This window comes from Grus americana, chromosome 8 (genome assembly GCF_028858705.1).
Source record: "Grus americana isolate bGruAme1 chromosome 8, bGruAme1.mat, whole genome shotgun sequence".
Lineage (NCBI taxonomy): Eukaryota > Metazoa > Chordata > Aves > Gruiformes > Gruidae > Grus > Grus americana.
This window is the reverse complement of record NC_072859.1, coordinates 6,854,504-6,876,683: the sequence shown is the minus strand read 5'-3', so window position 1 is coordinate 6,876,683 and position 22,180 is coordinate 6,854,504. Positions and strand designations below refer to the sequence as shown.

The window sequence follows — 22,180 nt, the reverse complement described above, 5'->3', positions numbered from 1 at the left end:
AGATGGCCTAGTGGGTATGCTTCCATACCATTCTGCACCCCTATGCAGCATCCTGAACTTGCCCAAGCACCATCTCTTCTAGAGCAGGCTGTCCACCACTCCATAAACACTTTGGTGTTTGTTTCTGCAAGTCATCATTGCCACATTGCCTGGCAGAATAGAGGTGTGGGCTCCAGGAAGGTGAACCCGTACACTGTGATGTGCAGGGCAGGCTCACCAAACTGAAAGGTGAGCAAGTCAGGTTGGCATTTTGGGATCTGGACCATGGTGGCAAGATGCCACAACCACGTGATTTTCTTTCTTCATCGATTGCCTTTCGGGAATTGTTCCAGGGCAGTAGGAATCCCTGAAAATCTCTCTCATGTCCTTGAAATACCCCATGCACAGAGAGGAGGAGACCAAGGTAACACAAGGAAGAGATGGGGATGGTCTCCCGCACGTGACAGCAGAAGCTGGTCTCACTCTCTCTGCCTCCACCTCCCCTTGAGTTTATCCACCTTCACTGCTCTGTCCATCCCACAGAGTCAGTAGAAAGCCCAGACTGCTGCAGACCTCCCTCTTCCCAGGAAGCATTACAGGAACCCTTCCGAGCACCAGGTGATCCAGCTTAGGAGAGCAGCGTTTGCCAGTGAAGCCCTGATGTCAATCGAGAAAGACTAGACATTCTTCCTGAAGGTGTCTTCTGTCTGCAGGGACCTGAGCAAGTGTCCTCAGCAAAGCCAACATCCTTTGCCAGGGATGAAACAGAGAAGAGTGGAAAGACTTCAAGGAACCCCTCCTTGAACAGACGAGCCATCTGAGATTCTTGCAAGAAATCTCCTATCCCTAAATACCTCTTCATAAATGAGATGACTGAGCATTCAGACCTTGTCTTGCTTGCTCTGCTTTACTTCTGGTGGTCTACTTCAAGATTTCAGATGTGTGCATCATCTCCATGACCAGCTGTGGAGGGTGACAGACCCATTCCAGGGATGCTGACTGGAAGAAGCATTTCTGATGCGGTGAGAAGGATGTGGTGGCTACACCATGCCACACCAAGGAACCCTCTTTCTCTGCAGAGCCAAGATCAAGGGCTGGGGGCATCTGAGCTTCCCTTGTTCATCTCCTCAGGAGCACAGAGGGAAGATCAAGCTCTGCAGTTCATCCTTTCATGCCACGGACACAAACATAGGTATTGTGGCACTTTGGAGAAGGTGGGAGGCACAGGATTTTGCTCAACTGTCACCCAAAAATAAAATTAAAAAAGCCCCGTACAAGTCAGAGAGACACAAGGAGGCCAAATCGCTGCCATGGACTCATGTCCAGCAGCCAGGAGCTTGGCTCAAGCAGAGGGAGAGGAGCTCTTGAGCTCCAGAGCTGTGCCCAGATGCCACCACCTCCCAAGCAGGTCCATGAAGGAGCAAGTCTTGCTCCCCAGAGACATGGTCGTGTGTCCTCCAAGTGCCACACTTGAGGAAGAGCCTGTTGGGTACAGCACAGCAGCCTCCAAGGATAGGGGTCACTTCACCCTGGCCTCCCCGTCTTCCCTCTAGACCTCACTCTGCAAAACAACGACAAAGTCCCCAAAGTCCTCCTGCCTTCGCTCCCCTCCCTTCCCACCCCAGGAGAAAACCACATCTGAGCCCCCCAAAAAACTCCTGCTCCCACTTGAGGACGCTTTGAAAAGCCAAGCAGGGACGGTGGCATTTGGCCTGGCACCCTTTGGGAGCTCTCTGCGCCGATGGAGCCGGGGCGGGGGGCTGGCTGGTGGACGCAATTTGTCGAAACCCACCCCGGGAGGCTCTGAGCCCCCCCTGGCCCCACTCATGCCTCCCCTTGAGGGGGACAGCTGCTGGCTCTGGGAGGCCGCGGACCTCTTTAAACTCGAAGGAAAGCAACGTCAGGGTTCCCTCGGGAGGCGCGGTGGCGGTGGAGCGGGGGGGAAGGAGGGGTGGATGGTGCGTCCCGTGGCCAGGTTGTGGCGGAGGACTGGGAGGCAAACCTTGCACGCCACCCTGTAGGGGCAGTTCTCTCCTAGGCCCAGAGGAGGCGAGATCACCCGTACTAATTTGTACATATCCTTATACGAGATCCTGCCGCTGCAAAGGAAGCACAGGTGGGTTAATAGGACACTGAGAGGGTGGAGGGGAGGATGGAGAGCTTAACTGGGGGGAGGCTGGGGCCATCTGTGGGGCAAGACCCCCGGGGCGCATGGCTCTTCTCCTTCTGGCTCTGTCAGACCCAGAGAGGGGAAAGCTGTGAGCATCAGCTACTGCCTTCTCCACCATGAGTCAGCTCATACCTCCTCACACTGACCCATCTTGACCCGGAGAAGGACAGTTTTGGCAGTGAACACCACCCCATCACCCTTTCTTCTCATCGTGCCCCTGGCTGCCCTACACCTGGTGGGAGAGGGCTGGGGTTTTAGATGGGGTGAGCCTACAGCTTGGTTGGATTCTAGCCGTCATGAGCCCTTTTGATGGAGTTGTGTCCCATCACACCACCAGAGAGCCTGCCCTCGCACGGCCAACTCTCTGGTCCTCGCAAGGTCCCAGGGAGGTTGGCAGCTGAGTCATTTGTATCTCCAATATCTGGGGAACCTGAGACGGGGAGAGATAATGTGACCAGCTGGTGGCCGTGGCACTAGCACCTAGGTCTCTCGCGGTCCAGTCCTGTGCTCCGACCACCAGACCACGCTCTGCCAAGGGTACACATTATTAGAAGCAAACCCTCCCGTACACACACCCCTTCTCGCCCACAGAAGCACATCTCCCCAGACCCGGGTGCAGTCGTCGCAGGATACAGCCCGTATCCCTCCTGCACCGGCTGAAATAAGAAAGCAGTCGAGATGGAGAGCTGGCAGGAGAGGGTGCGGGGGCCGTCGGATGCTGAGGTCCCCACTCCGCTCCAGAGCAGAGCCCTTAGGGAAGCAGGACCGTGTGGGGTGGAAGCGCTGAGGTGCAGCGTGCTGCAGCCTCCTGGGCATCCTTAGACAAGCTTGGATGGAAACCACACAAGGAGGCAAAGATTAGCGTTACCGTCCAACCCGGCACCTTTGCCTCTGGTTTCTCCTTGCTCTTCTCCCATCGCCTCTCCATTGCTGGCCAGAGCTAACCCAACTATCTGGGCAAAACCCATATCTGAGCCCCCCGGCGGTGTTGGGCAGTCTCCTCACGAGACTTTCATGTCACGGTCCCAGTGTCAGGATGCAGAATGGCTGCCCCACTCAGTTAGTGGGACCCGTTCAGATGTACTCACCCGTTCCTCACCCAGCAATGGGGGCCAGGGCTGCCCCTCACGGGCCCAGCACCACCGGCTCCTGTGCGCATCCCCTAACCACTGGCTACATAGCATGATGAAAGAGCGTGGCTTGCTCAGAAATTAGAGGGCTGCATGGCATCAATAGGACAGCTCAGGCATGCTATTACGCTGTCCTGGAGACCCAGGCCACCAACGTGGGGGGCGAGAGTGAATGAAGTGCCTGATGTGAAGAAATCCTGTGAGACACCCCACACCGAGCAGCTGGATGTTTCACCGCTCTCACCTCCTCTCCCTTCTCTAGTTGTCCATCAGGACTTCTACTCACCCATGCTGACCTCTCCTCCTTGCACTAGGCATATTCACCCGCTAACAAGCAAACCCACCTGCCCACGGGAGCCTTGCACAGCAGCAAGAGTGCTGGAGGAGGCCATGCAGGGAGGAACCTGGCCAGCACTGAGCTGCACAGGGTTGGACAGAAACGGTGGACAAAACTATGCAAGGAGCTGATGATATTAGGCATTAAAAAAAAAAATATCCTGGCTTGGAGCTGGTCTCTTGAGGGGCAGGACGGTAGTAGTGGAGGTGAAGAGTCTCCAAAGGGAGCTGCCATGGGCTCTCAAGCTAAGATCGCCCACGCGGTACTGTGTCATGGCTCCAAAGAGGTTGTCCCTGGGCTGTGGGAGGGAGGAAGGGGCCACACAGGCACCCTCGCAGTGCTGGGGCTGAGTGGAGGGCAAATGTGCTCCCAGAGCTGCTGAGGGCTCCACCCTGCCCTAGGGATGCTCCAGACCATCCTGGGAGGAGCATCAGAGGGCAGCTCATCTGCAGGAGCAGCAGGAGCGGAGTCAAAGCCCAGCCACCCAGGGTACGTACGGCCGCTGTGAACCCGTCCCACTGCTGGGAACAGGCTGCTGCCTGCAAACAGGAGCCCTCTTTGCTGGGGTCCTCATTAGCAAAGGCATGAGTGCAGGAAACAAAGTCCTCCGGTCTCTAGAGGGGTGAGCAGGCTGGCCAGCAGAAGAAAAACACAATTCCCCAAACCCATCAAACACACTCCCAACAAGGTCCTCCATAGGTGATCTGGCAGGAGCCCAGCAGACCCCCAGCATCTCCCCATTGCTGGGAACGAGCCGCACTCTGACAGGGAGCTGTGGGTGCTGGGGACCAGGCGGTGGAGCCGGTCTCAGGGCAGAGGCACCCAGCTGGTGCACGGGGACAGGGAAGGAGGCTGAGAGAGACCTGCCCGCTGGCCGGGGAGAAGAGAAAGAGCAGGAACCTCCAAGCACTCAGGATAAAGACCATGGCAAACCGTGAACGTCACCCAAGATGCCTGTGCTACCAGGCGTTGTAGGAACCAGCTGCTGCCCTTGTAACGACTGCAAGCGAGAGCAGCCCTTCCCTGACCGTCCCAGGCATCGCAGCCGGTTTCCAACAGCAGAACGCAGAGACGCCTGTTTAAAACCAGCTCTGAGAGGTTGCTCAGGAGAGAAGGAGCTGGCTACATACCACGCTGCTCTGTCATACTCTGCCCAGATCCGGACAAACTCATCTAGATGGTGAGGTCCCAGGATGGAGGAATCCCGAGTCAGGTATTCAAAATTGTCCATGATGACCGCAACGAACAGGTTGAGCATCTAAGTGAAAGGGAAAAAGGCAGAGAGAAAGGAAAGTAGGGGGAGAGGGAGCAGAGATGACCCTATGGCGGGGGTGCAGGTTGGGGGGCTGATGAGAGGGACCCCCCCCAGGGCTTTCAGGGAGGAGGAACTCACCAGGAAAGAGCAGAAGAAGATGAAGGAGACAAAGTAGACGTAGGCCAGGTCGGTACCACAACGCTCGTTCTCATTCTGCCCGGACGTCGCCGTCGTGTCCGGCTCGCAGCCTTTGCCCTCCAGGCAGGACAGCATGATCTCCTGCCATGCCTCTCCCGTGGCACTCCTGCGCCCAACACAGCCATGCTCAGCAGCTCGTGGTGGCACAGGATGGAGCCGGGGCGGGATGCCCCAAGGAGAAGCCTCACAAGAAGCTGTGCAACCCCCTCCCCAAATTAGGCACATCTCTGGCACGCAGAGAAGCAAGGCACTGGGTCAGCAGCAACCAAGCTGGACCCACACAAGTGCAGCCGTGCCAGGGGGTAGCTCCTGGAACATGGGGCCAACTGTCCCCAGCCAGCTGGTTCAAAGAGCTGAGAGACAGACATCCTTTTTGGGGCAGGGTGGGGGGGAAAAAGGGGTTCCTGAGCTCCTGTGGCCACGTGCTGCTCAGCTGATCTCTAGCACCAAAAGCTGACCTCCACCAAACAGCCTGCGGCAAGAACCTGCCCAGCCTGCACCCAAAAATGCTGCCAAAGGCATTTTCTGTGGTTGCTCACCTGAAGAGAAGCATGAGGGAGCCCAGGAAGCTGCGGAAGTTGTTGTGCCGGTTAATGTGGCTTTCCTCATCTAATTTGATATTGCCAAAAACCTGCAGGAGGGAGAAAAAGGTCTGAATTATTCAGGCAAGAGCTCGGTGGCTGGGGAAGCGGCTGCATGTTCACCTTTGCTGCGGGGACCAATCCTGCCCCAGGTCCATCACCCTCGGTGCAGCCGGCCCCCAAAGCAGCAGACATCCACCCTCTCTGTGCAATCCCCCATGAAGAAGCACTCCAGCAAACGCACGCCGGTGCACAGCCAGCACGCTGAGGAGCTGGCAGCGAGCAGCCATCAGGGAAGGAGACTCTCCCCTCCTCGGCAGGGATGTGTGGTGGGTGGCAGAGGCTGCGAGAGGCCGAGCTGCCATGGAAACAGGAGCACAGAGGACCTGGGATCATCCAAGTCCAATCGCTCCACATCCATTCCTCTGCTGCGCTACGGGCGGCATCCGAGCACCGCGCAGCAGCCGGCCGTCCTGAGCGTGCTGGAAGCACGGGGACAAATCATACCACCCTGGGTGGGTGCTGGGTCCTGGTCCTGGAAACTCCCAGAAGCTTTTCCCTTAGTGGGGAAACAGTCTGTGATGCTGGGGTTGGGCACAGCGATGCAAACAGGGTGGGGAGAAGCCCAGTGAGGGAGGGACAGACCGACCACTGACCCACCACAGACAACCAGACACCTGGGACTACCATCCCCAGGGTCAAAAGGAGCAATGAAGCCCCAAACACGGACAATCTCCTAATAACGACTCACAGCCAAGGCTGCGGTAGGACATAACGAATGTTTGTAACGTTCCTCAAATAGGAAAAATGTGCTGTTATTACTGTTAAATATTTATTCCACTTTCCGTGAACCTAAAAATACACTAACTGCAGAGTATTTTTTTCCCTGTACAGGTTTTTTGGAATGTGTAATTGTAGAATATTTTCTGCCTCCAGCTATTTTGCTCAAATAACACCCACAGACTTTACTGCTTGGGGATTTGTTCACAATGGTGTTAAAAAAAAAAAAATAAAAAAAAAATCAAATACTACCACACGGCAGGGAGGGGGGCTGAGTCAGATGGCGGTTGTTTAGTGCAGAGAACACCTGGAGCCGGTTGCTGAGATGTGTAGGACAGAGCGGCCAAAAGCAGCCACGCGACTCTCGAGGCGGGAGAGAGGGGGTGGAAGAGACTAAACACCAGCGCTGCCAAGCAGCCTGAGCCGGGGGCCACCGCGCTGCCCACTGCCTCCCTAAAATCTGCCCATCCTGGCAGCACACGTCGGGCGACGGTATTGGGTACTGCGGCGGCTCGCTCATCGGGAGGCTCTGGATCCCAAGCGTTCGTCGTCGAAGATGCTTTGTCAAATCCTCGGCGTGGGATTTAGTCACTGCAGAACTGAGCCAGCCCCACAGCACGTGTGGAGCTGAGGGTTTTAGCTCGCGTGCTTCTTATTTACCAGCTGGAGCCTGGAAAGCTCACGTCTTCCCATGCTCTACAGACCTCCCACCATCTGGTAGGTGATCGCAGGTCCCTAAGTGCGAGAGCCCAAGCAGACCGTCCCTCCACGGAGGGACGAGGTGGATGGTGAGCTGCGGGGATCACCACCGTGATCCAGCCGTGCAGGTGGGAAAGGCAGAAGGCTGCTCACCAGGTCCCTCAGGCATGAAATCAATCTCTGGGGGCTGCTAGGGAGTTGGGGATGGGGTGTCATTTCTAAAATTGAAGTGCCTATGAAACGAAGGGGGGGGTGATTTGAAAGCAGCCACCGCACGGGATGCCCAGCTGAGTCCCCAACGTCACATCTCCACGGGTACAAGTAGGGAAGGCAGCTGCGGAGCTCGACTGAACAAGCTTGTGGCAGCTCCCCCAGGGCATGCAGCTCTGCAGCTTCCAAACAAGCTGTTCCACCCTCGGGACCTTCCCAGACACCGTGACCGAGTGAAGCAATGACAGGCAGGCACAAGGCTGGCTGCTGTGCATAATGCTGAGGACACGCTGGTCCAGCCTGTCCGCGCCAGAGGGATGCACGCTGAGATGTCTGTGCTCACCTGCATCCCAATGATCGCGTAGATGAAGAAAAGCATGGCGATCAAGAGGCAGACGTAGGGGAGAGCCTGCAAGAGAAGCAGATGAGTCATCTCATTTAGCACGGGGCCAGCTCCAGAGGAGTACAAAAAGCACAGCGAGCAGGTAAGCTCTGCCGATCCATCTCTCCTACAAGCCAACAAGACCTTGGGAACAGCCTGCATTTGGGAGCAGCACCCCAGCACTGTAGCCTGGGAGGAGACCAGGGCACACGTGACTTACCTTGAAGGACTGCACGAACGTCCAGAGCAGGATGCGGATGGTGTAACCCTGGCGCAGCAGCTTGATGAGCCGAGCAGCCCGGAAGAGCTTCAGGAAGCTCATGTTGAAGCTGCTGGTGTTCACCAGCTGGGAGGAGATGAGAGAGTCAGAGGGAGGCGGGAGCCCCCCACCCCGCAGCAAGTTCACCCCGCTAGTCCCAGCCCCTGCTTCACCTTGGTGTCCGTCAGGATGATCTCCGTAATGCTGCCGATGACGGTGATGAAGTCAAAGATGTTCCAGGTGTCCCGAAAATAATTCTGCAAAGGGAAGGAGAGAGGGAACATGGATTTGAGCTCAGGGATGGCAGGTCTGAGGGACACTGGGCCACGGGCCAAGGACGCTCACGGACAATGGCGGTGGCGGCAGAGACCATGCTGCCCATTTGTATGCAGCCACGGTCTAGAGCATCGTCCTGTGTCTGAGATGGTGGCAGACCTGAGCGTGTCTGCAAGGAGCAGCTTCTCCTGGGAGAAGACTCACACATCCAACAGGCCACCCTGGTGAACGGGAGTGGGAAAAGCAGCCACAACCAGTCCTGGTCAGGCCGCAACAGCTCATCACACCAATCCTCACAGACACGAGGCTGCTTTGTCCTCCTCTTCGTGGGCACCCAGACCCACCTCAGCTCCTGCTGTTTGTGCAAAGCTGGTGCAAGACCAGACTTGACCATGGCTGGCACCGCTGGGAGCAGGGAGGGTGGATAGGAACCCTCCTGCTAGTGGACCTCATCTCCCAGTACGGGTTAGAAACAGGAAAAACTCTAAAAGACCAAATCCAACAGTTGCTCATAAGCAGCAAAGAGTGGCTGAAGAAAAGGCAGTCCGTGGCTTCAAATCTTAAATGAGCAGCTGGGGACTTGAGGACTGTGAATTAGGCAGGGAGGTCTCACCGCTGGTCAGGTCTGGTCCAACAGATACAACCCAAGGACAGCAACGCACCAGCATCTCGTGGCTCCCGGGGACAAGGGACTGCAGCCGCCTTCACGATCGCAGCAGCAGTTGGCTTTAGCAGAGCAGCTGCACAGCACATACATGGTGCAGGCACCAAAGGACCGCAGAAATAAGGCAAAAAGTAAAGCAACGGTGTGGCTTCCCCCACCAGCACCCAGCAGTGGGAAGTTTAATGAGAACCAAAGGAGCAATTCCGACCTAAAAAGCAGCTCTCAGACTGGGACTCAAAATAAATAGCAACAACCTCACATTATTAACACCTTCCCTCTGTGATCTGTGCGCTGCCAAAGTCCAAATTAACACCCTCATCAAGAACAGGAGCAGCCACTCACCAGGAAGCCAAAAGCGATGATCTTGAGGACGCACTCCAAGGAGAACACCATGGTGAACGCAATGTTCAGGTACTTCAGGGCCAGCTCATAGGTGTAGGGAGCAGAGTAGTACTGATGGAAAGAGAAAGACATCTCTAGCCAGGAGGGGGCTGATGACTGTCCCAGGGAAGTCCTGCAGTGGCCCATGCCTCCTTCCCCTCTCCACCCCTCTCCCAGGACAGCTGCTGCTGCTTCTAAGAAGGAAGCACAGAGTAAATCCAGATGTTTCTGCAGTAGTTAAGAGGTCCAGATCATTTGGGTCATTTGATTTAGGGAAGATCTTGCCTGCAGTTTGGGGCATGGGGTGTCTCAAGTGACTATGCCAAGGGAACACATGTTCAGACTCTGTCTCAAAGCATCTCCTAGAAACAACCAAAATACCCTCTGGTCCCATCCTGATCGATCCTCCTTCTCCCCGCCAACCCAAACAGGACAGGCTCACCCTGACCGGCTCACCTTCATCATCAGCACCACAGTGTTCAATGCTATCATGGCCATGATGGTGTACTCGAAGGATGGGGAGACCACAAAGTGCCAGACCCGGTACTGGAAGGTGTGCCGGTTCTGGGGCATGTACCGCGTGAGGGGCTTGGCGCTGATGGCAAAGTCAATACAGGCTCTCTGGAATAAAACAACGTGCATCAGACCTTGGCTGATGGTAACACGGGGGACAGTGGCTGCCACGCTTCTTTCCTTCGTGGGCTGGGCAGGCAGGTGGCTCACAGGTTTCTTACACCTTTTCAACATCTAGGGAGCTCCAAGCTCCCAAACTGCAGAAAACCTGTGGAAATGTCCTCTTTCCCCCTGCCCCAGACCATACCTCGTTCTTCTCCAGACTGCACTCCTCCATCATTTTGTCTCCTTGCTCTTGGAACGTAATGATGATGAGAGCCACAAAAATGTTGACGAAGAAGAAAGGGAAGACCACAAAATAGACGACATAAAAAATGGACATCTCCATGCGGTTGCTGCGGCTGGGCCCACGGTCCTCCTCCGTCACATCCACCGAATGCTGCAGCACCCTGTGGGCAGACAGGTGGAGAAAAGCAACCAGAGATATGCCCATCAGGACTGCCACCACGCGGCACTTCTCAAGGGACCCGCTTCGCACAGCCAGCTCCGTCTGTCCACGCTCGTAACAATGATAAGATAAACCTCTGTCTTAACCTGCTTTACAGGACGACCTCTCTAAGAGGCTACAGCCTGTTGCAGTGTTTTGCCTGTGTCCCTGATGGAAAACGGATTTTCCAGTGCTTCGCATACAGAGAAAAAAACTGCCCAAGCTCACATGAGCATGAAGAAAGGGCTAGTCCTGTGGTCATCTCTCAGCTTGAGCTAAGATATACCTCAGGGCCATGCAGGAGAAGGGGTCATCCGTCATTCACTCCTAAGGAAGGAGCTAAGCCCAGCCATGGTCCCAGCCTCATATGGGGGCTAAAAGCTCTTTTGTCCTGACACAATGTCTTGGCCTTCCTCTCCTCCTCCCTGCCCAGCAGTTTCTCTCTCAGTCCCGCCTGGGTGTAGCCAGTTATTAACCTGACCACCCCAATGGGGAGATGCCCACCCCCATTCAAGGGCGGGACGAAGCAGAATACTCACTGGGGCCAACCCTCGCCAGTGGAGACTGTGAACAGGGTGAGCAAAGCCCAGATGATATTGTCGTAGTGAAACTCATGGCGTTTCCACTCACGGCACTTCACCTCCATCTTGTTCTTCTCGTGGTCCACGTAGTTCCCTCTGCAAGGTTGGGAGAAAGCAGTGACCTTGAAGACGTTACCCAGCACCCTGCCTTTGCCAGAGGTGTCAGCAGCATCGGACCTACTGAACAGGGCACCTACATGCAGTCCTTCTCCGTGTCCTTAGAGCTGTCAGTGCAGTAGAAAAACTTCCCCTTGAAGAGCTGGACGGCGATGACAGCAAAGATGAACATGAAGAGCTTGTAGACGATGAGGATGTTGAAGACGTTCTTGAGGGAAGTCACGACGCAGTCAAAGACGGCCTGCAGGAGAGGGCATAGCTCACCTTGGGGAACCCACAGTCTTGGCAAAGGGCAGGACCAAAACCAGACTACCGTGTGGAAAGACATTTCCCACTCCTGGTGGGGAAGGGAGGAAAGAGTTGGGCATTCTCCCAGGCAAAGAGCTACTTTATGAACAAGTTTAACACCTGGAGTAGCCCCCAGCACACACATAGACACCGAGTGGCCCCTGAGACAGTGGATGGACATCTATATCCTCAACGTTCTCTGCAACCAGAGCAGCAGACAGGGGACCGCCCCAGTGATGCAATTAGAAGCACTCCAGACCAATTAGTAAACACTTCATTGTTTCGCATCACCCCGAATAGCAAATACCTCTGCCTGCAACAGCAGCACCTCCCCAGGCTGTGCTCTCAGCCCTAGTTCTCACAGCACTTTAAGAAAGAGAGAAATGTCCTTTTCTCTGCTTCACGGTGGAGACAGAGGTGTCCAGAAATTAACTGACATGGGCTGAATCCATCCACTGATCAGGAAGAAAAGCTAGGGTCAAAACTTGTGTGTCTAGGGTGCCACCCTGGGTCTTATCCATCAGGCAAATAACCCCTTGTAAGAAAAAAACCAGGGCTTCCTTGGTCTCTTACTCCTTTCTGGCTCTATACCCCATCATCTATGGCAGGGAAATCCATAACCCTACCTGTGCTGCACAAATAATCCCTCTATTGAGATGGGAAATCCCCCTCTGGTGCAATACCACGACAGCACAGCGCACAAAATCCTGAGTTGTTTACAAGCTGCTCTGGTGGGAACGATCATGAACTTTGGAAAGAGATCTGAGCTCTCCCAAACCCGGGGCAGCCTGTTTTATCAGGAGAGCATCTGGGCTGTGCTGCCTCGTGTCCACTCCAGCCCCAGTTTCCCTGGTACCTAACCCTGACAGGTTTGCTTTTAATAACTCATTGCGCCTCCAGATGTGAAGCAGCCTGAAGGGCGTTGTGTTTGAAAACAGAGCTCCTGAAACACAACAAATGCTTTGAAAACTACTTGTTCATCGCTCGTGAGTAAATCGATGCACGTGGTCCATGCACCAACTGGTCCATGCCGGAGAAGACAGATGTAAGGCAGGAGATGGGAATCCTTACCTTCAGCTTGGGCAATCGCTTGATGGTTTTCAGGGGCCTCAAGACCCGTAGCACACGGAGAGACTTGATGGTCTTGATATCCCGGCCTTTGTTGGTCCTACCGCATCGGAGAGAGGCACGCAGACCACGAAATGAAAGAGAGAGACGATAACCTTGCAGATCCGGGCTGGATGCTCAGGGGCTTTTCAACAGCTGACAACCCACCCCCCAGCACGCGTGAGGACGGGAACGGAAGGGCCACACGCCATCGTGGGGGCCAGTGATCACAAACGTGTGACTGCCGAGCGCTCAGCCCACCTAAACGAGTCTCCTCCAACACACACGCTGGCAGCTGGAGATGAGAACTGAAGGAATCCTCTCCTCCTCGGGATGAGCACCTTTCCCCTTCGCTGGGGAGCAGCGACCTTAACAAACCCCTTCGTTGTGGGAAGCAGCGAGATGCCAGGGCTGGGGTAGGGGACTCAACGCTCTCGCCAAGCAAGGACAGCTGCCCGAAGGTCGCTGTGGCACGCTGCCCTCCCCCGTGTCCCCAAGCCACGCTGCTCGACATGTCCAGCAGGTCGGTGTCCCCACTGCAGGCGTGTGCCACTTGCAGACGGGGCTTGCAAAAGGCCCCCACCATTGCGAATTGTTTTCTTCCACTGCTATTGACTGCAAGGAAGTCGCAATAAAACGTGGGAGATGCACTCAATGGGGTCTATGTGCAGGTCTCACCAAGGGGTTTCCATCCTGGTTTAAACAGAAGATACCTGGTCTTTACGTTCACCTAGGGAAGCACCAGCTCCGTGCTTGGTTTCTTTGCATGAATGCTGTCTCTTGCAGCTTTCTGCCTTATTCCATCAGTGCTACCCAACTTGGTCAGCCTAGTCTTCCATTTCACAACATCTCAGCCCTCTATTCCCTCTCCAGATCAGGGCTGCGCTTACCTCCACCCCAAGTCAGCTGAGGGAGGCAGAGCTTACTATTCGAATTACTTAGAAAAGCAGCACTAAGACACTTCTTGACCCTCATTTCTTGACTATGGGGATTAATCTGAACCACAATATGAGGGCTTTTTTTCTTGTCTTTTAACTAAAGCCCACGGGCTGGACCCGAGGATGGAGCAGAGAGGTCCTGGTGAGGATGGCACAGATTGTATCCACTGGGCACCCTCAAAAAATGTCAAGGAAATGAGTTACAACAACAGACACTCAAAATTACACAGCTCCTTTGCGAGGGTTAATGCAACAGGGAGCACAATGATGGGCTTAATCATTGAGAGATGTAAACAAAGCCAGTAATTAATAGTCCTCCCCAGGAGCACAGCCCCACAAATGCATAGGGAGAAATTGTACAAACAGCCCTGGGACTCACTTAGAACCTCCCGTCTCCTGCTTTGCTCGGTGTCAGGGCCTGGGTAAGCAGCTGGGGCATCCGACTTGGGGCTGGGGTGAGGATTTGAGGGCACTGCTCAGCTGGTACGAGCTGCCACCAAGGGCAACTCAACTGCAGCGGTTTACATCTGCTGAGGAACCTCTTCAGATCTGAGGATTTGCTTCGGATCCAACGGGGATATGGGATATAGGGCTGGATAATGACTGGAGAAAGCCTGGCCTTGCTGCGTCTATGGCCGAGGCTGAGCGCTCCCCACCCCCCTGAGCTCAGCACGAACCACATCCCATGCCCTTGGAGGACATCAGGGCTGAAGTCCCTGCGGCGCATCAGTGCAGGCAAAGCCCCCGCCGGCGCAGAGCGTCGAGCTCTGCAGCAGACACCGCTTTCCCCATGCCCTGCTCCCCTGGGCGTGCTTCGCACCATCTCTCGGGGTATCGTGCAGACACAGATCCACGATGAAAGCGCTCTCTTCCAAAAGCAAGGAATTGCATTGCTTGGCAAGACAATCCCGCCTGCACGTTCCTGGAGCACGCCACCCTTCCTGCATCCCGGGGCAATCCAGGGGCGCGTGCAGAGCGGCATAGTCTGGGCTCTGCAAACGCAGCTAAGGGTCAGCACGCGTGTCGGACAGACACCCGCCTGCGCCAGTCCCCCCCCGCGCTCCCCAGGGGGGCATCCCACGGCAACCCGAATGGCATAGTTACCCCAAAGCATTCCTGTCGGCGATCCAGCCCAGCAGCCACCAAACAGCACCAACGGAGAGAGGGAAAAAGAGAGAAGAGAGGAAGGAGGTAAGAAAAGCAGCGGGGGAGCTGCATGGGGATGACCGCAGCCTCTTGGGCAGCAGGGACCCTGCGGCAGCCCCCCACCACCCCACGCCTGGGTGGGAAGGTACGATGAGCAGACCGCGTTATGTCCTCCAGGATGGGGCTTATCTCCAGGGAGAGACTCGTCCAGCAAGCCGGGAGCCCCTGCCCTCCCTGCTGGAGGTTTTGGGAGGGGGATGTGTAGTAAAACCCCTGCTGCAACAGAAACCTGCGGAGAGCGGGACGGTGGGTGACAGCGGGTGGGTGCATGGTCCTCCTTGGCCATGAGTTGGGAAGGGACCCCAAGGCTCAGCCCCAACCAGCCAAAGGCAGGTGCCTCCGAGGGAACCTACCCGCAAGGCCACAGCTCCCATCCAGACACGCTAACTTTAGTAAGTCACCTCCATCAAGAAATCCACGATTAAGAGCCTGAGCTGCAGCACAAGATCTCCTGCAACTCAGCAGGACATGTGCTCAGACAAGCCAAGGTGGTCTACAAAGTCCCTAGTTGTAACCAAACCTCCATCCTCGATCCAGCTCAGTCCCTGCCACATGCCCGCAGAGGGCTCAGCACTGGGGGCAAGCTTACAAAGCAAAACATTTCTTAAAAACCATAAAAATAACCCCAGACCCTGGCTGTATGTTAGCAAAACAGGTGGAAGGCGTGTTGGAAAGGTGAGAGCTTTACTCCGCAGCACTTCCGTGCTGGGATATCAGACCTCGGTCCTGACCAGCCTCACACCAGGTTATTTTGCAGCACGTAGCGGTCCCTCCCCCCAGACTCCGGTACCGACAGGCACAAGGAGATGCTGCTCGCAAAGAAAGAGGCAGCTCTGCTGGGTACCTCTAGGTGGAGAAACTCCCGCCCTTGCTCACCAGGTAGGACGAGGAGGAGGACTATGCACTGACCGCTCAACCCTTCCTGCTGCTGCAAGCCCGCAGGCAGGCGCAGGCATCACCGCCTCCCGGCAGCTCTGCAAAGCCGCAAGCGAGCGCTGCTCCTCTGCACGATGCCTCCTCGGAGGGTACCACGGGAGGGAAAAGCGAGCAGGGCCTTTAGTTATGGTTCTGGTTATTTCAGCTAATTTAATTTGAAGTCTTTGGAGATTTACGGTTTTATATTGGGCTTTTTATTTAGGCTGCGTATGGATTGACGTATTAGCTTTCCACACGGAGAGCTACGGACAAGCCGAGCTGACCTCTCGCTCGGGCTCTGAGGGGGCAGTGGACAAGCCGCGACAGCACGCAGGGAGATGGTTTTATGGGTGGACATTTGCTCATTGGCGATTTCAATGTGGCACTGACGGCCGGCGGATGATGGTAGCACCGCTGGACCAGCTCAGAGACATCCTGCTGCACCCACGGCTACCCAGGACACCCGTGGGTAAACCGAAATGCAGAGAGGAGGCAAAAAAAGGTAGAAAACCCAAATGACATGGTATGTCCCAGCGCTTCTTCAACTGAGAAGCGCTGGACCCAGCCACCAGCCGCTCTCAGCCACATAATCGCTGCAGCCGCTCTGCAGGCATCACTTTGCCCACCCAGCACCGTGGAGGCAAGGAGGGGGAGAGGGAGGACACGTCAAACCCCCGGCCCCACATCAAGGAGCTCATGGAGGGAGAAGAAAAGGAGAGGGATTTAAACATCACGGCCAGAGTTTTCCTCCCGAGACCAGGATGGAGGGAGGGAGGATGGCAGGTCGGGGCACGTATAGCTGGCAAACATCCTGCGGCTCCCGGGGGCCGCGGCGGTGACAGGCTGCCAACGGGAGAGGCAGGGGTTCTTCTAAATGCTTTATAATGTCTAAACCCATCAGAAATCACTGCGGTTCCTTTGTTCCCCTCACCCCCGAAGCCATGAGATCATCTCCTCCAGCAGGAGCCACCATCGGACGTGGGGGAGAGGTCCGGTCCTGCAGGTTTACATTCTAAAGAGCCCTCGTCCATGACACAAGCAACTCAGTATCTACGCAGCCACAGCTACAGGGGTGGGCAGGTGACAGAGATGCTTGCTGCAAACGTACATGGAGATGCAAAGGCCTTCTCCGTGGGAGGGGGTTCCGTACCACAGCTGATGGGGTGCTCACCCTGAAGAATTCAGCTGCCCTGTGCCCAAAGGGACCTGTCCTTCCCTCGGGAGGCTGGGTGGAGGCAGGCAGGTGGCAAGCGGGGTTGGAAAGGGCACGGCAGCTTCTCCATGTGCTCGGCGCTGGCACGTGGGGACCCCGCCATCTCCAAGAGCCACCCCAGGAACCACACCACCTTTGCGGGGTGGGGGCAGGAGGACAGTAAGCACAGTAAACATGGATTACAGTACTGCTAGTGGCGGTGAGGACACCCATCCACCCAGAAGCAGGCTGAGCCATCAACGTACCCTCCTTCAGCCATCAAAAAGTCTTGATGAAAGATGACTTGGAAGGAAAAGGCTCTCTTGGCCTCCTAAAGCCCCTCAAATAACCCAGCGCATCTTCAGGCTGCTGCTGCCCTTGAGATCCCCCTCCAGACATGCTCTGAGGGGCTACCCAGGCAGAGGGGGGATCAGCCAGACCCCAGAGATGCTCGATCCAACCTCATGGTGGCCTGGGTGGCCTCCCGGGGGGCTCAGAGCAATGTCCTCAGCCAGCAGACCTGCCCCATGGCCCTTCCCCATGCCCAAACCTGCGGTCAGCCCCCTGCCCTGCCCAGGGGCTGGGTCACCCCTGTGCCCAGCGAGCTGAATTCTCCCATGCTCTTCCCGAGGAGAGAGCACCAGGCGAGGAAGGGGGTGAGGAACACAAAAGCACCAAGCCAGGGAGGGTGCAAGCGGGTGAGAGTGAGGGGAAGGAGCTGCTGCCCGGCCAGGGGTGAGATGGGAGGGATGGATTACAGGCTGTAATCCATCGAGTGACCTCAGGGCTCGGACCCAGCCACCCCCAGAGCCTCGCACGGTACCTGAGCTGTGGACAAGGACAGGGCTCCAGTCTGCGGGCCCTCCCCTCTCACCAGCACTAATGCCACCGCCGCCGGTGTCAAAGGCACAAAGAGAGAACAGCAGCATGATGAACCCACAGCATCTCCTCTCTTCTCCCTCCTTGGGCACCGACAGGGCGCCACGGCCCAGGGACCAGGGGGTGCTCCTTGCCCGCTCTCTGGGTGCCAGCGCATCCCTCCCCACGCTCACACTGCACCACCTGCCCCAAACGGCAGCACGGAGGAGGGCAGAGCAGCACAGAAGTCATCCCTGGATGCTTCTCCCCTCCATGGCACGGTCAGCACAGACATCAAGCCACTCTGCGGAGGAGAACCCACCTGCAGGTGCCACAAGCTCCACACCAGAGCCCAAGTGCAAGGCAACGCTCAACGCTCAGCAGGAACACGCTGCAGAGCGAACACGCAGCACCCTGCCCTCGGCGTGACGCCGCGGAGGATGCGGCGCAAACCCTACTGGCCGCATCGCCATCCCTGCAGGGCTCCAGGGCAACGTTCCCCTGTGGAGCAGAGGAAAAGCCACTGGCCAGGGGTACCATTTCCGGCACAAACATGTTCAGAGGGCAGCTCCACCTGGCACACTGGTGCTTTTGCTGGCTCTGTGCACCCTGGGATGCATAGCAGGCGTATAACTCCAGCTGTGCCATCCTTAGGTCTTTTTCCCTCTCTAACAGCCCCTCCTGCCATCTTGCAAGTCTACTTTCACCACCAACCTCTTCCTAGCATCTCCAGTTTGCCTCGCCTTGCCCTCTGCCTGCTTGCTCACCAGCATTTGACAAACAAGGAGAAACACATCTCTGGAGCAGCTGCACACCACTGCCAGGAGCCATCCCAGAAGCAAAGCAGAAGGGTGCAAAGAAATAAAAAAATAAATAAATCAGGGTCTAGTGACCATAACACACAGTTGCACCCTCCTCCCACCCTGGCCAAGGGAACACAAAGAGCTGACAAAGACGACAGCCACTTACGCCAAGGCGAAAGCCACCAGCGCTCCCACCACTACGATGAAATCCAGGATGTTCCAGAGGTCTCGGAAGTAGGAACCGTCCTGCAGGATCAAGCCCTGATCGATCATCTGCAGAGGGGAAACGGCGAGAAAAACGGGCAGGGAATGAGCAGCTCGGCCATCAAGTGGAAGCAGCCGCAGGCGGGACGTGCTGGGGACAGGGACATCGCTAGGGAGCAGCGGACCTGTCCCTATGCCCCAGGTATATTTAAAGGATAATCATATTTGGAGAGCCTGGAGTCTGATAAAAGCGCTGCTGAGCATTCTCAACTCCCACCACTAAGAACCAGGCTTTAAAGTCTCCATCATCCAAGCTTAGGACCAGAACCATAAAACTGAGCTATTTCCCACCCGCTGCAAGGACACTGTGGGACACAGCATCCCCAGCGCAGCCAGCTCCCAAGGTCTCCTACCTTGATAACCATCTCGAAGGTGAAGACGCCGGTGAAGACGTAGTCGAAATACCTCAGGACCTGCAGAGAGAGGGCACAGGCGCTCTGCAGCCGCTGCCAAGCAAACGGGCTCGCCGGTGTTCACCCAGACCCCATTACCACCCTGCACCCGGGCTGGCCTGGCTCAGGTGCAGACAGAGGGGGTTGGTTTGCTTGTCCCAAACCCAGCCTGTTCCCTAAGAGTTTAGGACAGCCATAAACCCAGGCTGCGCAGGCAGGAGAAAAACATTTCCCATGCACGCTGCAAGCGGCTCTGAAATCACGCTGCGAGCCGGAATCATGCTCCCCCATACCGGTCCCTGTGCACATCGGCATCTCCCCAGTTTAAGCTACTTTACTATCAACAAGGTGTCCTGGTCTGCTCCCCACGTCCTACACCCCACACGTAGGAGGCTGAGAGGGATTTCCAGGGCTTATAAAGGTAGGTGATGGGGGAAGAAGTCAGACACCACAGCGCAGTGCAGGTGCTGCCACCGGCCGCCCTCATCCATGTCCCGCACGTGCCCCACCATGGAAGCTCAAATCCTACAGGACCTCTGCCTGCATTGCCCGCGGGATGGGGGGAGCAGGGGAGGTTTGCAATCACTTTGTTACGGTCGGAGTTGGTGAGGACGGGATCCTCCGCCGCGAGGGCGATGCTGCTGGCGGCGATCACGAGGAGGATGCACATCTCAAAGTAGCGCAGGTTCACGATGTAGTGGCAAGCCCTCCGCACCCTGCGGGGAGACAGACCGCACCCCGCCCTGAGCCCCTGGTACACCCCAGGCATGGCCCACGTGCAAAACCCACCCCACATCACCGGCCTCCAGAGCAGAAAGATGAGCAGCAAAGCCTGAGGAGCAAAAGAAGGGAGCCCAGGGGTGGTTTGGGCTTGCTGACCCCTCTGCTCAGCTGTCCCAGCCCCCCTGACACCCCATGGCCAGCCAGGGAGAGTCCCTGAGAAATTGGGGGGCTTATTCTTCCAGGCTGCTGGAGCTGGGCAAGAGCTCCAGGGGAGCAAAGAACTGCAGAGGTGTGCAACAAGCATTGAATAAAAATCACAGCTAGGAATCAGCGGTCAGGAGAGAAAGCCACGAGCATGGCTGGCACAGAGGGAGAGCGCTCCCAGGGCTGGGGAGCGCTGTGGCTGCTTATCCAGGCTCTTTGAGAGATATTCAGCCCCCTTCCCAAGGGGATCCCCTGTTTTCTGTGACATCTAGGGGTCCTTCCCCTTGCAGCCCTCCCCAGCCCCTGGCTCCTACAGCCCAAAAAACATCTCACGGGTTGGTGGTGCTGAAGATGAACATGGAGCTGTGCGGCACCATCGCTTTGCCCGTCTCGCTTTTCTCCTTCTTCCGCTTCTTCTTCTCCATCTCCTCCTCGTCCTCTTTGGTCTCGGCCTCCTTTAAGGGGCTGGCTTCGCCGTCTGTCTTGTTGCTAACTGCAGGAAAGCGAGAGCCTTTGCCTGGCCTTGCACCCAGACAGCACCCTGGGGTGTCCCTGCCACCCGGACACGTGTAACCCCCCCCCCAGTTTCTGCTCTGCATCCCCGTGCCACCACGAGGAGAGGGACCAGAAGGGAAGAAAAGACACGAGCTGCCAGGACGAAGCAGATGAAAGGGGTTTTAACGAGGCCAGCTTTTGCGGTGCTGTTTAATTAATAACACCGTTTAAAGCGGCTCACCTTGACAGCGAGGATGCTGCAAAGGGATTTGAGCGGCAGCGAGCCGGGCGGAGGCTGTGGATGTGTTAGGAAAAACAGGGGATGCGAGTGTTTTGCCCGGGGGAGAGGAAGGGAGAAGGAGGGATCAGGCAAAGGAGCGAGTGGGAAGAAGGTGAGAACAGGAGAAGCTCCCCAGGGGATGGTGGCACATCAGCATTGTGTCCAGGGTCCCCTGCAAAACTGGGGTGCTGCAAGGAGCAGCAAGGAAAGCCCCCCCGCCCCGCCAGTTGATGGATGCAGATAGGAAAAGCCGCACAAGCAGCTTTCCGTCCCCGCGGGGACCCTGAGGGCTGGGGGAAGGGCTCAGGAAAGAGAGACGGGTCCTCACTCTGTACCACAGCGGAGTCGGGGACATCGATCGTGATGGCGGTGCTCTCCGTCGCCTTCTCGGTGTTGGGGGTGATGGAGGAGAGGTCGGGCTCGCTCCGGCTGACGGTGCGGCTGGCCTCCAGCAGCGCTTGCTCACTCGTGTCCAGGCTGCTGCAGTCCTGCTCCGTCAGGCTGCCTATCTTCCCCCGGGGGGGCTCGGGGGCCGCTTGCGGGGCGCTCCCCTCTTTGGTGGTCCCGACCAGCTCGGCATCACCGGCAGGGACCCCATTTGTCCTGCAGGAGGGACGTGGGAGAAAAAGAGGCGCGAGTAGATAAGGGGAGAGGACAAGATGCTGCGGGAACTGCAAGGTGCCCTCCCCAGGTACCAACCTGACTGGCTCCCCGCTCGCCTCCAGCTGCCCCTGAATCAGCGCCTCTGCTGCGGCCATGTCCCCGCGCTGGTCCCCATCCTGTGCCCCCTCCATGGGGCTGGCCTCCTCCAGACCCATCTCCTGGCTGGCCGAGCGGCTCCCCAGGGCGCCGGCCGGCTCCTTCCCCTCCATCCGGGCTCTGCGGTGCCGGCTGCGCCGCTGGCTCTGCCTCATCCTGGCCCTATCCTCGACGCCGCCTCCTGCCCCGTCCTGCTCGCCCGGCTCGCAGTTCCCGTGGCACGATTTCTGGTGCCACGGCTCCTTGTCTCGCTTGGCCCGGGGCGACGGGCTCCTCCTGTCCTCACCACCGCCGGGGTTGGCTCCCGGGGCCGGCTGCTCCGGTCCCTCGGCCGGTGGCCGCTCGCCCTTGCCGCCCTGCTCCTCGGCGCATTTCTCCATGGTGACGGCGTCCCCTGGTTTCTTCCTGCGGAAGATGCTGGCGTGGGGGTTGATGAGGGGCGGCTCGTCCTTGTTGATGCCCTCCTGGCTGGACATCTGCATGTGCCGGCGCAGCTGGCTGGTGCGCTGCTCCCACACCGACATGTGGTGCCGCCGGCGACGCTCCCGCCTGCAACGGGGGACAGCGAGAAGTCAGCGTCCCGGCTGCCCCCCTGGTGAAGCACCCACCCCGGATTTAATTTGGGAAGCCCGGGGACAAGGAAACGCCACCCCCAGGGCTACGGGCCAGGCTCCTGCTTCGTCCCCAGAACTCCAGC

At 57.1% G+C, this 22,180-nt stretch overlaps 1 protein-coding gene across 1 annotated transcript in view; it reads right to left on the bottom strand.

Annotated features, from left to right (window-relative positions):
* Positions 1–22,180, bottom strand: part of CACNA1E (calcium voltage-gated channel subunit alpha1 E) — a 167,681-nt gene that overhangs the window by 14,790 nt on the left and 130,711 nt on the right. Inside the window, exons 22-40 of the mRNA XM_054833380.1 lie at positions 21,424–22,032; positions 21,053–21,327; positions 20,283–20,442; positions 19,609–19,738; positions 18,984–19,043; positions 18,533–18,639; positions 14,497–14,508; positions 12,419–12,515; positions 11,140–11,300; positions 10,901–11,038; positions 10,122–10,323; positions 9,758–9,922; positions 9,263–9,373; positions 8,154–8,237; positions 7,942–8,067; positions 7,683–7,748; positions 5,609–5,700; positions 5,010–5,175; positions 4,747–4,874 (exon numbers count right to left, since the gene is read on the bottom strand). Of these exons, the coding sequence (XP_054689355.1) occupies positions 4,747–4,874; positions 5,010–5,175; positions 5,609–5,700; positions 7,683–7,748; positions 7,942–8,067; positions 8,154–8,237; positions 9,263–9,373; positions 9,758–9,922; positions 10,122–10,323; positions 10,901–11,038; positions 11,140–11,300; positions 12,419–12,515; positions 14,497–14,508; positions 18,533–18,639; positions 18,984–19,043; positions 19,609–19,738; positions 20,283–20,442; positions 21,053–21,327; positions 21,424–22,032 (2,889 nt within the window). The remainder of the gene's footprint in view (positions 1–4,746; positions 4,875–5,009; positions 5,176–5,608; positions 5,701–7,682; positions 7,749–7,941; positions 8,068–8,153; positions 8,238–9,262; positions 9,374–9,757; positions 9,923–10,121; positions 10,324–10,900; positions 11,039–11,139; positions 11,301–12,418; positions 12,516–14,496; positions 14,509–18,532; positions 18,640–18,983; positions 19,044–19,608; positions 19,739–20,282; positions 20,443–21,052; positions 21,328–21,423; positions 22,033–22,180) is intronic.